We start from the raw sequence: 17,500 nt of genomic DNA on the forward strand, positions 1-17,500 counted from the left end.
AGGGCAGGGAAATCAGGTATAGACAGGTGCTAAGACAGGGAAATCAGGTATAGACAGGTGCTAAGACAGGGAAATCAGGTGTAGACAGGTGCTAAGACAGGGAAATCAGGTATAGACAGGTGCTAGGGCAGGGAAATCAGGTATAGACAGGTGCTAAGACAGGGAAATCAGGTGTAGACAGGTGCTAAGACAGGGAAATCAGGTATAGACAGGTGCTAGGGCAGGGAAATCAGGTGTAGACAGGTGCTAAGACAGGGAAATCAGGTATAGACAGGTGCTAAGACAGGGAAATCAGGTATAGACAGGTGCTAGGGCAGGGAAATCAGGTATAGACAAGGTGCTAGGGCAGGGAAATCAGGTGTAGACAGGTGCTAAGACAGGGAAATCAGGTATAGACAGGTGCTAAGACAGGGAAATCAGGTATAGACAGGTGCTAGGGCAGGGAAATCAGGTATAGACAGGTGCTAAGACAGGGAAATCAGGTATAGACAGGTGCTAGGGCAGGGAAATCAGGTGTAGACAGGTGCTAGGGCAGGGAAATCAGGTATAGACAAGGTGCTAGGGCAGGGAAATGAGGTGTAGACAAGGTGCTAGGGCAGGGAAGACAGGTGCTAGGGCAGGGAAATCAGGTATAGACAAGGTGCTAAGACAGGGAAATCAGTTATAGACAGGTGCTAGGGCAGGGAAGACAGGTGCTAGGGCAGGGAAATCAGGTATAGACAAGGTGCTAAGACAGGGAAATCAGTTATAGACAGGTGCTAGGGCAGGGAAATCAGGTGTAGACAGGTGCTAGGGCAGGGAAATCAGGTATAGACAAGGTGCTAGGGCAGGGAAATCAGGTGTAGACAAGGTGCTAGGGCAGGGAAGACAGGTGCTAGGGCAGGGAAATCAGGTATAGACAAGGTGCTAAGACAGGGAAATCAGTTATAGACAGGTGCTAGGGCAGGGAAGACAGGTGCTAGGGCAGGGAAGACAGGTGCACTGTGAGTGGTAATAAACTGAGGACGACCACTAGTGATCACAGAGGTTAGCAGCTTAGAACTAGACAGGTATGTTATGTCAAACTGCCTGTGTCCAGGTGTCCAGGTGTCCAGGTGTGTTGATGTGAGGATGTTATGTCAAAGGGGCCTCATTAAAACCGTTGTGTACATGTTACACTACATTTCTGCTTTGTGCCATTTCGGAAAAGCCTGAACTTGGCTCATACCAAACATACTCATTTTTCCCCGTTATAATGCAGACCTGTCATTGAAACTCTGCCTCCAAAACACCCTCCATTCACCTTTTACGGTGACAATAACACCCTTTATTTTGCAGTGTAATTTGGAACTATTGGAATTGTGCCACGGCTAAAAGAAAGAGCAGTGGCGAACGTGATCACATTGCCTTGGAGGTGCGGACGGAATGTTGAGATATTTTACAGTTACTTTCAAACCGAAAACGCCGAGTGCTTGTGCCGTGAAACATATTAAAACTAGGCTAAATGCTAGAGCACACACTTCTATACAAAATACTGATTGATTTTCATCAATAGATTATTGGGTTTCCATGTCCTGCCTTGGTATAGGCTCTGCGATTAAATAGACAATGATGTTGCGCTCCTAATCGCACAGCAATACTGTAGCCTACTCATACGGTCAAATATTGTACATGAACTATAAACAATATATTTACTGTGTTGGCAGAATATTTTAAACTTTAGCAGTAATTTATGCTGTATCTGGTAAAGGATTGTACATTTCTGAACAAGAAAACAATGGAAGATGATCGCGGATCTGTCAGCAGAACATTGGAAATCAACAATGTTTTGCATCAACCCCCCCCAACCTAACTATGATTGACTGCCCACCAAATCTGAAACATTTTCTAGGACGGTCTATTAAAAAAAATACAATAACAGTACCTGCAGTAACACACATAGGTCTACTTCAATGTAGAAGGTTGACTGTAGGCCTGCGTTATAAACCACGCACACCTATGGGATTTCAAAACATGGAATACATATAGCCTATATCTATTTAATAGGCTACTCACCCTGGTCTCAGAGCATTTTGTATTATACTGTACGTAAATCCGAGACACTCCCCAGTGTGTTACGTTTGGTGTGGTTACATTAGACAGATGGTTACTTAAAGTAAAAACCAAAGGAAGGAAGTTGATTGGTATGGCTTGATGGGTTGGCGTACAATGCAAACTACTAACAACCCAAAGGATGCCAGTTTGAAACTCATCACGGTCATCTTCAGAATTTTTATTAATTAGCAACTGTTCAACTACTTAGCATGTTAGCTAACGCTTCCCATAACCTTAACCCTTTAACTTAACCCCTAACGTTAGCCACCTAGCTAGAATTCGTTAACATATCATATGTTTTGAAAATGTGTAACATATTGTACGTTTTTCTAATTCATAACTTATTGTATGGTTTGCAAATTCGTAACATATAATACAAATTGTAAATCGAAACTTACCATACGAAATGGGTGATGGACATCCACAAATTAATACATACCATAAGAAACGTAACATGTCATACTAATAGGGTGTCTCGGATTTACGTACAGAATAATATGAAATGCTCTGAGACCAGGTTGGGCTACTAGATCCAATTTTATGACAGGCTCCTTCGGGAATATGAACCCATCACGGACACAAAATGTGATATAAGTATTTGGCAATGGTTCTGAAAATAAAATAAGAAAACGATTCCTATGTGTACATATTTTTGATTCTAAAAATAAAACTCACAAATGGAAAAATGTCTGAATTCTTGTAAAAATGTTCCTGTGTTTTTTATTTATCAGATGAGTTCATCATACCATGTTGTTGAAACCAGTTGCTGCCTCTGACATCTCCTTTGACATACCAGCACCAACCTAGTTTGTTGTTGAAACCAGTTGCTGCCTCTAACCTCTCCTTTAACATACCAGCACCAACCTAGTTTGTTGTTGAAATCAGTTGTTTCAGGTAAATAACACTATAATACCTGTCATTAAAACACCTGGACACAGGTAAATAACACTATAATACCTGTCATTAAGACACCTGGACACAGGTAAATAACACTATAATACCTGTCATTAAGACACCTGGACACAGGTAAATAACACTATAATACCTGTCATTAAGACACCTGGACACAGGTAAATAACACTATAATACCTGTCATTAAGACACCTGGACACAGGTAAATAACACTATAATACCTGTCATTAAGACACCTGGACACAGGTAAATAACACTATAATACCTGTCATTAAGACACCTGGACACAGGTAAATAACACTATAATACCTGTCATTAAGACACCTGGACACAGGTAAATAACACTATAATACCTGTCATTAAGACACCTGGACACAGGTAAATAACACTATAATACCTGTCATTAAGACACCTGGACACAGGTAAATAACACTATAATACCTGTCATTAAGACACCTGGACACAGGTAAATAACACTATAATACCTGTCATTAAGACACCTGGACACAGGTAAATAACACTATAATACCTGTCATTAAGACACCTGGACACAGGTAAATAACACTATAATACCTGTCATTAAGACACCTGGACACAGGTAAATAACACTATAATACCTGTCATTAAGACACCTGGACACAGGTAAATAACACTATAATACCTGTCATTAAGACACCTGGACACAGGTAAATAACACTATAATACCTGTCATTAAGACACCTGGACACAGGTAAATAACACTATAATACCTGTCATTAAGACACCTGGACACAGGTAAATAACACTATAATACCTGTCATTAAGACACCTGGACACAGGTAAATAACACTATAATACCTGTCATTAAGACACCTGGACACAGGTAAATAACACTATAATACCTGTCATTAAGACACCTGGACACAGGTAAATAACACTATAATACCTGTCATTAAGACACCTGGACACAGGTAAATAACACTATAATACCTGTCATTAAGACACCTGGACACAGGTAAATAACACTATAATACCTGTCATTAAGACACCTGGACACAGGTAAATAACACTATAATACCTGTCATTAAGACACCTGGACACAGGTAAATAACACTATAATACCTGTCATTAAGACACCTGGACACAGGTAAATAACACTATAATACCTGTCATTAAGACACCTGGACACAGGTAAATAACACTATAATACCTGTCATTAAGACACCTGGACACAGGTAAATAACACTATAATACCTGTCATTAAGACACCTGGACACAGGTAAATAACACTATAATACCTGTCATTAAGACACCTGGACACAGGTAAATAACACTATAATACCTGTCATTAAGACACCTGGACACAGGTAAATAACACTATAATACCTGTCATTAAGACACCTGGACACAGGTAAATAACACTATAATACCTGTCATTAAGACACCTGGACACAGGTAAATAACACTATAATACCTGTCATTAAGACACCTGGACACAGGTAAATAACACTATAATACCTGTCATTAAGACACCTGGACACAGGTAAATAACACTATAATACCTGTCATTAAGACACCTGGACACAGGTAAATAACACTATAATACCTGTCATTAAGACACCTGGACACAGGTAAATAACACTATAATACCTGTCATTAAGACACCTGGACACAGGTAAATAACACTATAATACCTGTCATTAAGACACCTGGACACAGGTAAATAACACTATAATACCTGTCATTAAGACACCTGGACACAGGTAAATAACACTATAATACCTGTCATTAAGACACCTGGACACAGGTAAATAACACTATAATACCTGTCATTAAGACACCTGGACACAGGTAAATAACACTATAATACCTGTCATTAAGACACCTGGACACTATAATAGGTGGACACAGGTAAATAACACTATAATACCTGTCATTAAGACACCTGGACACAGGTAAATAACACTATAATACCTGTCATTAAGACACCTGGACACAGGTAAATAACACTATAATACCTGTCATTAAGACACCTGGACACAGGTAACATAATACCTGTCATTAAGACACCTGGACACAGGTAAATAACACTATAATACCTGTCATTAAGACACCTGGACACAGGTAAATAACACTATAATACCTGTCATTAAGACACCTGGACACAGGTAAATAACACTATAATACCTGTCATTAAGACACCTGGACACAGGTAAATAACACTATAATACCTGTCATTAAGACACCTGGACACAGGTAAATAACACTATAATACCTGTCATTAAGACACCTGGACACAGGTAAATAACACTATAATACCTGTCATTAAGACACCTGGACACAGGTAAATAACACTATAATACCTGTCATTAAGACACCTGGACACAGGTAAATAACACTATAATACCTGTCATTAAGACACCTGGACACAGGTAAATAACACTATAATACCTGTCATTAAGACACCTGGACACAGGTAAATAACACTATAATACCTGTCATTAAGACACCTGGACACAGGTAAATAACACTATAATACCTGTCATTAAGACACCTGGACACAGGTAAATAACACTATAATACCTGTCATTAAGACACCTGGACACAGGTAAATAACACTATAATACCTGTCATTAAGACACCTGGACACAGGTAAATAACACTATAATACCTGTCATTAAGACACCTGGACACAGGTAAATAACACTATAATACCTGTCATTAAGACACCTGGACACAGGTAAATAACACTATAATACCTGTCATTAAGACACCTGGACACAGGTAAATAACACTATAATACCTGTCATTAAGACACCTGGACACAGGTAAATAACACTATAATACCTGTCATTAAGACACCTGGACACAGGTAAATAACACTATAATACCTGTCATTAAGACACCTGGACACAGGTAAATAACACTATAATACCTGTCATTAAGACACCTGGACACAGGTAAATAACACTATAATACCTGTCATTAAGACACCTGGACACAGGTAAATAACACTATAATACCTGTCATTAAGACACCTGGACACAGGTAAATAACACTATAATACCTGTCATTAAGACACCTGGACACAGGTAAATAACACTATAATACCTGTCATTAAGACACCTGGACACAGGTAAATAACACTATAATACCTGTCATTAAGACACCTGGACACAGGTAAATAACACTATAATACCTGTCATTAAGACACCTGGACACAGGTAAATAACACTATAATACCTGTCATTAAGACACCTGGACACAGGTAAATAACACTATAATACCTGTCATTAAGACACCTGGACACAGGTAAATAACACTATAATACCTGTCATTAAGACACCTGGACACAGGTAAATAACACTATAATACCTGTCATTAAGACACCTGGACACAGGTAAATAACACTATAATACCTGTCATTAAGACACCTGGACACAGGTAAATAACACTATAATACCTGTCATTAAGACACCTGGACACAGGTAAATAACACTATAATACCTGTCATTAAGACACCTGGACACAGGTAAATAACACTATAATACCTGTCATTAAGACACCTGGACACAGGTAAATAACACTATAATACCTGTCATTAAGACACCTGGACACAGGTAAATAACACTATAATACCTGTCATTAAGACACCTGGACACAGGTAAATAACACTATAATACCTGTCATTAAGACACCTGGACACAGGTAAATAACACTATTAACCTGGACCTGTCATTAAGACACCTGGACACAGGTAAATAACACTATAATACCTGTCATTAAGACACCTGGACACAGGTAAATAACACTATAATACCTGTCATTAAGACACCTGGACACAGGTAAATAACACTATAATACCTGTCATTAAGACACCTGGACACAGGTAAATAACACTATAATACCTGTCATTAAGACACCTGGACACAGGTAAATAACACTATAATACCTGTCATTAAGACACCTGGACACAGGTAAATAACACTATAATACCTGTCATTAAGACACCTGGACACAGGTAAATAACACTATAATACCTGTCATTAAGACACCTGGACACAGGTAAATAACACTATAATACCTGTCATTAAGACACCTGGACACAGGTAAATAACACTATAATACCTGTCATTAAGACACCTGGACACAGGTAAATAACACTATAATACCTGTCATTAAGACACCTGGACACAGGTAAATAACACTATAATACCTGTCATTAAGACACCTGGACACAGGTAAATAACACTATAATACCTGTCATTAAGACACCTGGACACAGGTAAATAACACTATAATACCTGTCATTAAGACACCTGGACACAGGTAAATAACACTATAATACCTGTCATTAAGACACCTGGACACAGGTAAATAACACTATAATACCTGTCATTAAGACACCTGGACACAGGTAAATAACACTATAATACCTGTCATTAAGACACCTGGACACAGGTAAATAACACTATAATACCTGTCATTAAGACACTGTCATTAAGACACCTGGACACAGGTAAATAACACTATAATACCTGTCATTAAGACACCTGGACACAGGTAAATAACACTATAATACCTGTCATTAAGACACCTGGACACAGGTAAATAACACTATAATACCTGTCATTAAGACACCTGGACACAGGTAAATAACACTATAATACCTGTCATTAAGACACCTGGACACAGGTAAATAACACTATAATACCTGTCATTAAGACACCTGGACACAGGTAAATAACACTATAATACCTGTCATTAAGACACCTGGACACAGGTAAATAACACTATAATACCTGTCATTAAGACACCTGGACACAGGTAAATAACACTATAATACCTGTCATTAAGACACCTGGACACAGGTAAATAACACTATAATACCTGTCATTAAGACACCTGGACACAGGTAAATAACACTATAATACCTGTCATTAAGACACCTGGACACAGGTAAATAACACTATAATACCTGTCATTAAGACACCTGGACACAGGTAAATAACACTATAATACCTGTCATTAAGACACCTGGACACAGGTAAATAACACTATAATACCTGTCATTAAGACACCTGGACACAGGTAAATAACACTATAATACCTGTCATTAAGACACCTGGACACAGGTAAATAACACTATAATACCTGTCATTAAGACACCTGGACACAGGTAAATAACACTATAATACCTGTCATTAAGACACCTGGACACAGGTAAATAACACTATAATACCTGTCATTAAGACACCTGGACACAGGTAAATAACACTATAATACCTGTCATTAAGACACCTGGACACAGGTAAATAACACTATAATACCTGTCATTAAGACACCTGGACACAGGTAAATAACACTATAATACCTGTCATTAAGACACCTGGACACAGGTAAATAACACTATAATACCCATTAAGTCATTAACACTATAATACCTGTCACCTGGACACAGGTAAATAACACTATAATACCTGTCATTAAGACACCTGGACACAGGTAAATAACACTATAATACCTGTCATTAAGACACCTGGACACAGGTAAATAACACTATAATACCTGTCATTAAGACACCTGGACACAGGTAAATAACACTATAATACCTGTCATTAAGACACCTGGACACAGGTAAATAACACTATAATACCTGTCATTAAGACACCTGGACACAGGTAAATAACACTATAATACCTGTCATTAAGACACCTGGACACAGGTAAATAACACTATAATACCTGTCATTAAGACACCTGGACACAGGTAAATAACACTATAATACCTGTCATTAAGACACCTGGACACAGGTAAATAACACTATAATACCTGTCATTAAGACACCTGGACACAGGTAAATAACACTATAATACCTGTCATTAAGACACCTGGACACAGGTAAATAACACTATAATACCTGTCATTAAGACACCTGGACACAGGTAAATAACACTATAATACCTGTCATTAAGACACCTGGACACAGGTAAATAACACTATAATACCTGTCATTAAGACACCTGGACACAGGTAAATAACACTATAATACCTGTCATTAAGACACCTGGACACAGGTAAATAACACTATAATACCTGTCATTAAGACACCTGGACACAGGTAAATAACACTATAATACCTGTCATTAAGACACCTGGACACAGGTAAATAACACTATAATACCTGTCATTAAGACACCTGGACACAGGTAAATAACACTATAATACCTGTCATTAAGACACCTGGACACAGGTAAATAACACTATAATACCTGTCATTAAGACACCTGGACACAGGTAAATAACACTATAATACCTGTCATTAAGACACCACCTGGACACAGGTAAATAACACTATAATACCTGTCATTAAGACACCTGGACACAGGTAAATAACACTATAATACCTGTCATTAAGACACCTGGACACAGGTAAATAACACTATAATACCTGTCATTAAGACACCTGGACACAGGTAAATAACACTATAATACCTGTCATTAAGACACCTGGACACAGGTAAATAACACTATAATACCTGTCATTAAGACACCTGGACACAGGTAAATAACACTATAATACCTGTCATTAAGACACCTGGACACAGGTAAATAACACTATAATACCTGTCATTAAGACACCTGGACACAGGTAAATAACACTATAATACCTGTCATTAAGACACCTGGACACAGGTAAATAACACTATAATACCTGTCATTAAGACACCTGGACACAGGTAAATAACACTATAATACCTGTCATTAAGACACCTGGACACAGGTAAATAACACTATAATACCTGTCATTAAGACACCTGGACACAGGTAAATAACACTATAATACCTGTCATTAAGACACCTGGACACAGGTAAATAACACTATAATACCTGTCATTAAGACACATGGACACAGGTAAATAACACTATAATACCTGTCATTAAGACACCTGGACACAGGTAAATAACACTATAATACCTGTCATTAAGACACCTGGACACAGGTAAATAACACTATAATACCTGTCATTAAGACACCTGGACACAGGTAAATAACACTATAATACCTGTCATTAAGACACCTGGACACAGGTAAATAACACTATAATACCTGTCATTAAGACATCAGGACACAGGTAAATAACACTATAATACCTGTCATTAAGACACCTGGACACAGGTAAATAACACTATAATACCTGTCATTAAGACACCTGGACACAGGTAAATAACACTATAATACCTGTCATTAAGACACCTGGACACAGGTAAATAACACTATAATACCTGTCATTAAGACACCAGGACACAGGTAAATAACACTATAATACCTGTCATTAAGACACCAGGACACAGGTAAATAACACTATAATACCTGTCATTAAGACACCAGGACACAGGTAAATAACACTATAATACCTGTCATTAAGACACCTGGACACAGGTAAATAACACTATAATACCTGTCATTAACACACCTGGACACAGGTAAATAACACTATAATACCTGTCATTAAGACACCTGGACACAGGTAAATAACACTATAATACCTGTCATTAACACACCTGGACACAGGTAGTTCTCTCCCGCCAGTAGTGCTCTATTCACAAGCCCAATGTGTGCCTACCCAGCATGCCGAGCAGGTGACTTGAGTGCTGCTTTATCCCCTTCTTTTATCTACTGTCATGGAGTTGACTAAATGTTTTCATAAAGAAGCTGATAAAACACACAGGTGGTAAATCAAGGTGACTTAGAAAAGAGGAGGACCAAGAGGAAGAGAGGGAGTGTGGTGATGTCCACAACTAAAGAATCATTGTGGAATCTGAAAAGCAGTGTGATGTACTTACTACAGTACATGCTAACAGAAAGGAACGAGCTGGGTAGCTAGCTAAGTGTGTCATTGTAGCAAAGTATTTATAAACTAAAACTCTGATCTCTTAAAACTTTCCTTCATTTGCTGTTCTATTATCTATACAAAAGGACACCATTGCCTTTGTCCCAATAGGCCTGGCATATTCCCTCTTTCAAGGAGCTTTCTGTTCAGATCGGGTTATTTTAAATAAAATCCTTTAGGCCTACATATGAAAAAACAACTAAAAAAACCACTCTGCATCTCTGCCCAGCCGGGCCCGAAGGGTGTTTAGCATCCCCAGTGGCTCTGTCAGCGCTGAGAGGGTTTTCTCTGTTGCTGACCTGCTCTCCAGGCACCATCACATGAGCCTGAAGCCACAGACTCTGGCCAAACTCATGTTTCTAAAAATGAATTTTAAAAAGGCACTGTAGACTAATGAACCTAAAAAGGTATTTTTCATTTATATTATTCACAATTTATAGACTATAATGATTTAGTCTGTCTGTCTGTCTGTCTGTCTGTCTGTCTGTCTGTCTGTCTCTCTCTCTCTCTCTCTCTCTCTCTGTCTGTCTCTCTCTGTCTCTCTCTCTCTCTGTCTATCTCTCTCTCTCTCACACTCTCTCTCACTCTCTCTCTCTCTCTGTCTCTCTGTCTCTCTGTCTGTCTCTCTCTCTCTCTGTCTCTCTGTCTCTGTATCTGTCTCTCTGCCTCTCTGTCTCTTTGTCTGTCTGTCTGTCTGTCAGTGTTGATGGCCTGGACTGAGTCTGAGCCCGAGGTCTCTGGGCTGTGTTTGTGTGTGGGTGTGTTGGATCGAAGATAACCAGGTGTTCACATCACACTCAATCCGCTGAGAGATGGGGAGTCAGGGAGCAGGCTTTCATGTATGCCCTAGAGATACCCACTCCACAGTAAGAACCTCGGAGAAAACACACATACAGTAAGAATAGAATATGTTTCTCAACACTTCTACATTCCTGTAGGCCGTTCTTAACTGACTTGCCCAGTTAAATAAAGGTTACATTCTTTTTAATTAAATGTGGATGCTACCATGATTATGGATAACAATGAAATGAATCAAGAATGGTGATGAGTGAGCTGGTTACAAATATCATACCCCATAAAAAAAATGCTAACCTTCTCTGTTATCTGTAATGGTGAGAGGTTGGCATGTTTTGTTGTGGCCTCTGAAACGTTCTCATTCACGATTATTCATGATTCATTCATGATTATTCATGAACCATTCATGATTATTCATGAACCATTCATGATTTTTCTTATCGACTCCCTTAGGAAAAAAACCTAAACGTATTATTGGCCAAAACATAAACCAAGAAGCCAAAAGCAACATGTTTGTAAACTCACAAGCCATTGTGAGTCATTGAGTCAATATGGGATCAAATACTAAACGTTGGACGACTTTGATAGACTATTGAATTTGTCCAAATATTTATGCCTTCTTTGCATAGGTGGGACTAGATAGATAAAGTACTTTGATTTATAAACAGTGAATCAGATATGTATGTAAGGGAATACCCCCCTGAAATGGACAAAAATGAATGGGAAAACATTGGCTTAGGACAAACCATATACACGGTGTCCAATACCACCCAATTCGGCGTTGATTCATGCAAAATGTATTGCAAATGCCATATGGCAATTGCCAGTTGTAACACTTCAAAAATCCAACAGGTGGCGTGTGCGCTCCACCGTGGTTTTTCATATTGGAAATGGACCCCAAGTCAACATACAAAAGCCAAATTTTGAAAAAATGAATTTTTTGTCAAAAACTTATCACCCCTTAAATCAACAATTCTGGAGTATAGAACCAAAGAAAAAACAAGTGCTTCACTGTCAACATACAGAACCAGTCAAAAGTGTGGACATACTCATTCCAGGGTTTTTGTTAGTTTTTACTATTTTCTACATTGTAGACTTTAAAAAAAATGTTGTAATGTTTTAATTAAACCTTTCTTTAACTAATAATAGAGAAGACATCAAAACCATGAAATAACACATATTGGATAATATAGTACCCAAAAAAGTGTTAAACAAATCAAGATATTTTATATATATATATTTAAGATTCTTCAAAGTTGTCACCCTCTGCCTTGATGACAGCTTTGCACAATCTTGGCATTCTCTCAACCAGCTTCATGAGGTAGTCACCTGGAATGCTTTAACCAACAATCTTGAAGAAGTTCCCACTGGTACTGTCTATATGGAGGGAGTGATATTTTTCCTTCACCCTGTCCATAATTTCTTTGCCTACTCTTCTCCCGCAACCCCCCCCCCCCCCACACACACACACGCTGTCACGCCCTGGCCTTAGTTATCTTTGTTTTCTTTATTATTTGGTTTAGGTCAGGGTGTGACATGGGGGATTTATGTGTTTTGTCCTGTCTAGGTAGTTTTGTATGTTTATGGGGCTGTTTCCTTTCTAGGTAGTTTTGTATGTTTTTGGGGCTGTGTCCTTTCTAGGTAGTTTTGTATGTTTATGAGGCTGTTTCCTGTCTAGGTAAATTGTATGTCTATGGTTGCCTAGATTGGTTCTCAATTAGAGGCAGCTGTCTATCGTTGTCTCTGATTGGGAACCATATTTAGGCAGCCATATTCTTTGGGTATTTTGTGGGTGATTGTTTCCTGTGTCCGTGTTTGTGCCACACGGCGGGACTGGTTTCGGTTTTTCACGTTTCTTGTTTTGTAGTTGTGTTCATGTTGAGTTTTCCTATTAAAATCATGGACACCTACCACGCTGCGAATTGGTCCGATCCTTGTTTCACCTCTTCAGAGGAAGAGGAGGAAATCTGCCGTGACACACGCACAAACAAACACGCCCCCCACTACACTAAACCCACTCCCCACTCACCTATGAAGGAGGTTTCTCCCAGATACCCTCGTCGTTTGAGGACCACGTCCAGGAACGTGTCCTGCTCGTCCACAACGTAGTGCTCTCTGTCCAGAGAGATCCAGCACCAGTCCAGACGAAACTGCTGCTCCTTCAGCTGGTTTCCACCTGGACGCAATACACAGGTATAGGCATTACAATACACGTTACAGTCTTTCTCAGTTGCTAAAACACTAAAACCCATTTGGCTGAACAAAGTTCTCAGTTGCCTGGACTCATTTAGCTAATTAAGTCTGTTGTCAAAACCTTAAACCATTTCACATGGTAAAACACCATTTGCAGATCTCACTTAGACTTTTCAGCAAAACTCTAAACACATTCTGCACTCTAATGCACATGTCATCCATACTGGTAAACACATGTATTTAACCTGTTTCAAATGATGCGACACAACCAATATAAGCCAGTTCAGAGAGCAAACAGGTTGTTGAAGTTGGGAAGGAGAAAGTCTGAGAATGGATACTGTAGTATATGCTTTCTCTAATTCTCTCTTTCTCTCTTTCTTTCTCTCTCTTGGTGGACCTGAGCCCTAGGACCATGCCCCAGGACTACCTGACATGATGACTCCTTGCTGTCCCCAGTCCACCTGGCCGTGCTGCTGCTCCAGTTTCAACTGTTCTGCCTTATTATTATTTGACCATGCTGGTCATTTATGAACATTTGAACATCTTGGCATGTTCTGTTATAATCTCCACCCGGCACAGCCAGAAGAGGACTGGCTACCCCACATGTGCTCTCTCTAATTCTCTCTTTCTTTCTCTCTCTCTGAGGACTTGAGCCCTAGGACCACGCCCCAGGACTACCTGACATGATGACTCATTGCTGTCCCCAGTCCACCTGGCCGTGCTGCTGCTCCAGTTTCAACTGTTCTGCCTTATTATTATTCGACCATGCTGGTCATTTATGAACATTTTAACATCTTGGCCATGTTCTGTTATAATCTCCACCCGGCACAGCCAGAAGAGGACTGGCCACCCCACATAGCCTGGTTCCTCTCTAGGTTTCTTCCTAGGTTTTGGCCTTTCTAGGGAGTTTTTCCTAGCCACCGTGCCTCTACAGCTGCATTGCTTGCTGTTTGGGGTTTTAGGCTGGGTTTCTGTACAGCACTTTGAGATATCAGCTGATGTACGAAGGGCTATATAAAATACATTTGATTTGATTTGAAATTTGATTAGTACAGTGCATTGTAGGCTGTATACTGTACAATGGACAAATTGTATGGCCCTGAACATTGTGCTTCCCATTTATTAACAGTACTGACTGCTCAATAGAGTTTGACTGGTTGCAGGTTAAAGAATGCACGAATTACAGTATCACAGAGACAAAGGACAAGTTTGTGAGATGCAGGGTACAGTCCTGTAAAAATAGGGGTACAAGGAGGAGGAAGAACAAAAAACTAAATTGCAAAGAGCAAAGCAGAGTAGTAATTTCTGATCAAATTTGAGCTACTATGATAGAACATGTATTCGTTCCTCAAAAGACAATGATGGAAAAATATGAATATTCTTTTAGATTAAAAATGTACTTCTCCCTGAGAATTGTGTGTTTTGAACGATGTGTTTTCTATATTTCGGTGTATTGTCTACTGACTGCTTGAGAGTGTATATCATTTTGATCACTTTGTTTATGATTTGAGAGCAGTGTTTGATTTTGAACACAGGTAAAAATGTTTTGAGGCGAATGTTTCATTTTGCAAGAGGAGTCAGAGGTTATGTAAGGGAATACCCCCCCTGAATTGGACAAAAATGAATGGGAAACCATTGGCATAGTACAAACCATGTACACAATGGCCAATACCACCCAAATCGGCGTTGATTCATGCAAAATGTATTTCAAATGCCATATGGCAATTGCCAGTTGTAACACTTCAAAAATCCAACAGGTGGCGTGTGCGCTCCACCGTGGTTTTTCATATTGAAAATGGACCCCAAGTCAACATCCAAAAGCCAAATTTCGAAAAAATGGATTTTTTTGTCAAAAACTTATCACCCCTTAAAAAAGTGCTTTCTGGACCGTTTTTCGAAATTCTTTCGCTTTTTTTGTCAATTACACATGTGTAAGAACTGTATGAATATACTTTGTCCAATTTTATTATCATAATTATTACTATTTTTTTTACTTGCGCATTATTGCATGTGTTTTGTCCATCTGCAATATGATTTCATAGGAAGTCAGAAGTCAAAAGTCAATAATTGCAAAATTTCATAAAAAACTTCACCCCCCTAAAAAAGTGCTTTCTGGACCGTTTTTCGAAATTCTTTAGAATTTTGTGTCAATTACACACGTATAAGAACTGTATCAACATACTTTAGTCATATTTTATTATCATAATTTTTTTTTTTTTACTTGTGCATTAGGCATATGTTTTCTCCATTTGGAACATGATTTCATAAGAAGTCAAAAGTTGCAAAATTTCATAAAAAACTTCACACACCACTAAAAAAGTGCTTTCTGGACCGTTTTTCGAAATTCTTTAGAATTTTGTGTCAATTACACACGTATAAGAACTGTATCAACATACTTTAGTCATATTTTATTATCATAATTTTTTAATTTTTTTTTACTTGTGCATAAGGCTTTGTGGGGGCCAAATGTCATAAGAAATTTGACATGCTCAAAAATCCTGCAGAAATGCTAAATTGACTGGCCTGATGAACTCGGGATGGCAGGGCAGTGATTGTTGTTCCTTTCAATCACTCGTGGTGTTGATTTCATCATGTCCATTTGTTTATGTTTTCTCACTTTTGCAAAGTCACTGTGCATTTGCAATATGGTTAACTGGGCATTCACCATCACCAATTTGTCATGCTATAAAAATCGTGCAGGAATGCCAAATTGACTGGCCCGATGAACTCGGGATGGCTGGGCAGTGATTCTGGCACCTCTCCATCGCTCGTTTGGGTTGATTTCAGAATGTCACTTTTGGTGATGGTACCTCACTGTTAAAACATATTGCAAATGTTTTCTCACTTTTGCAAAGTCACTGAAAATTCATGCAGGAATGCAAAATTGACTGGCCCGATGAACTCGGGATGGCTGGGCAGTGATTCTGGTACCCCTCCATCGCTCGTTAGGGTTGATTCCAGAATGTCCATTTGGTGATGTTTCTCACTCTTGCAAAGTCACTGTGCATTTGCAATATGGTTAACTGGGCATTCACCATCACCAATTTGTCATGCTATAAAAATCGTTGGGTTCTGTCTCTATGGGCCGAGACGGTCACAATGCACCTAGTCTTGTGACTCTGGGACATTTCTAAATGTCGCCATTTTCGTAATGGTCAAAATGAATTGAAGTCATTGCAAATGTTCGAGGCTGTTTCTCGGTCCGAGAATCTTCTAGAGCGCCGTAACTCACCACGCACTATCGACCTGAGGTCTAGAACAGGATTCTAAAGTTTCGGAACTCTAGGTCTGACGGTTCTTTAAAAGTTCCAATAAGGTTAACTAATGCAGGGAGTGTTTGTCTCTACGCACCCCAATGGGTCCCTACTTCCAAGCTGTGTGTGTGTGTCTGATTTAGTTTTCCTTTGAAATTTTATGGGAAAAATGACTGATTTACAGTTCATGGGGGTTGCCTAATCACATATATGAAGTTTTGGAAAGATCTGATTTTTTTAACCCTTCCAAACAGACCCTGAGACACCAATTATGGCACTTCCGGTTGACACAGGAAGCTATAAGTCAACTCATATCCTCATTGGGCTATGCTTTTACAGAATCCTGAGTTTTCAGTCATTACGTTAAGAATTGACTGATTTACACAGGGTTCAATGCAC

The 17,500-nt window shown here is 38.9% G+C and overlaps 1 protein-coding gene across 1 annotated transcript in view; it reads right to left on the reverse strand.

Annotated features, from left to right (window-relative positions):
- Nucleotides 1-17,500, reverse strand: part of LOC135544007 (FRAS1-related extracellular matrix protein 2-like) — a 229,684-nt gene that overhangs the window by 120,693 nt on the left and 91,491 nt on the right. The window contains exon 4 of the mRNA XM_064971330.1: nt 13,684-13,830. Coding sequence (XP_064827402.1) covers nt 13,684-13,830 — 147 coding nt within the window. The remainder of the gene's footprint in view (nt 1-13,683; nt 13,831-17,500) is intronic.

The sequence above is a fragment of the Oncorhynchus masou genome, chromosome 8 (genome assembly GCF_036934945.1).
Source record: "Oncorhynchus masou masou isolate Uvic2021 chromosome 8, UVic_Omas_1.1, whole genome shotgun sequence".
Classification (NCBI taxonomy): Eukaryota; Metazoa; Chordata; class Actinopteri; order Salmoniformes; family Salmonidae; genus Oncorhynchus; species Oncorhynchus masou.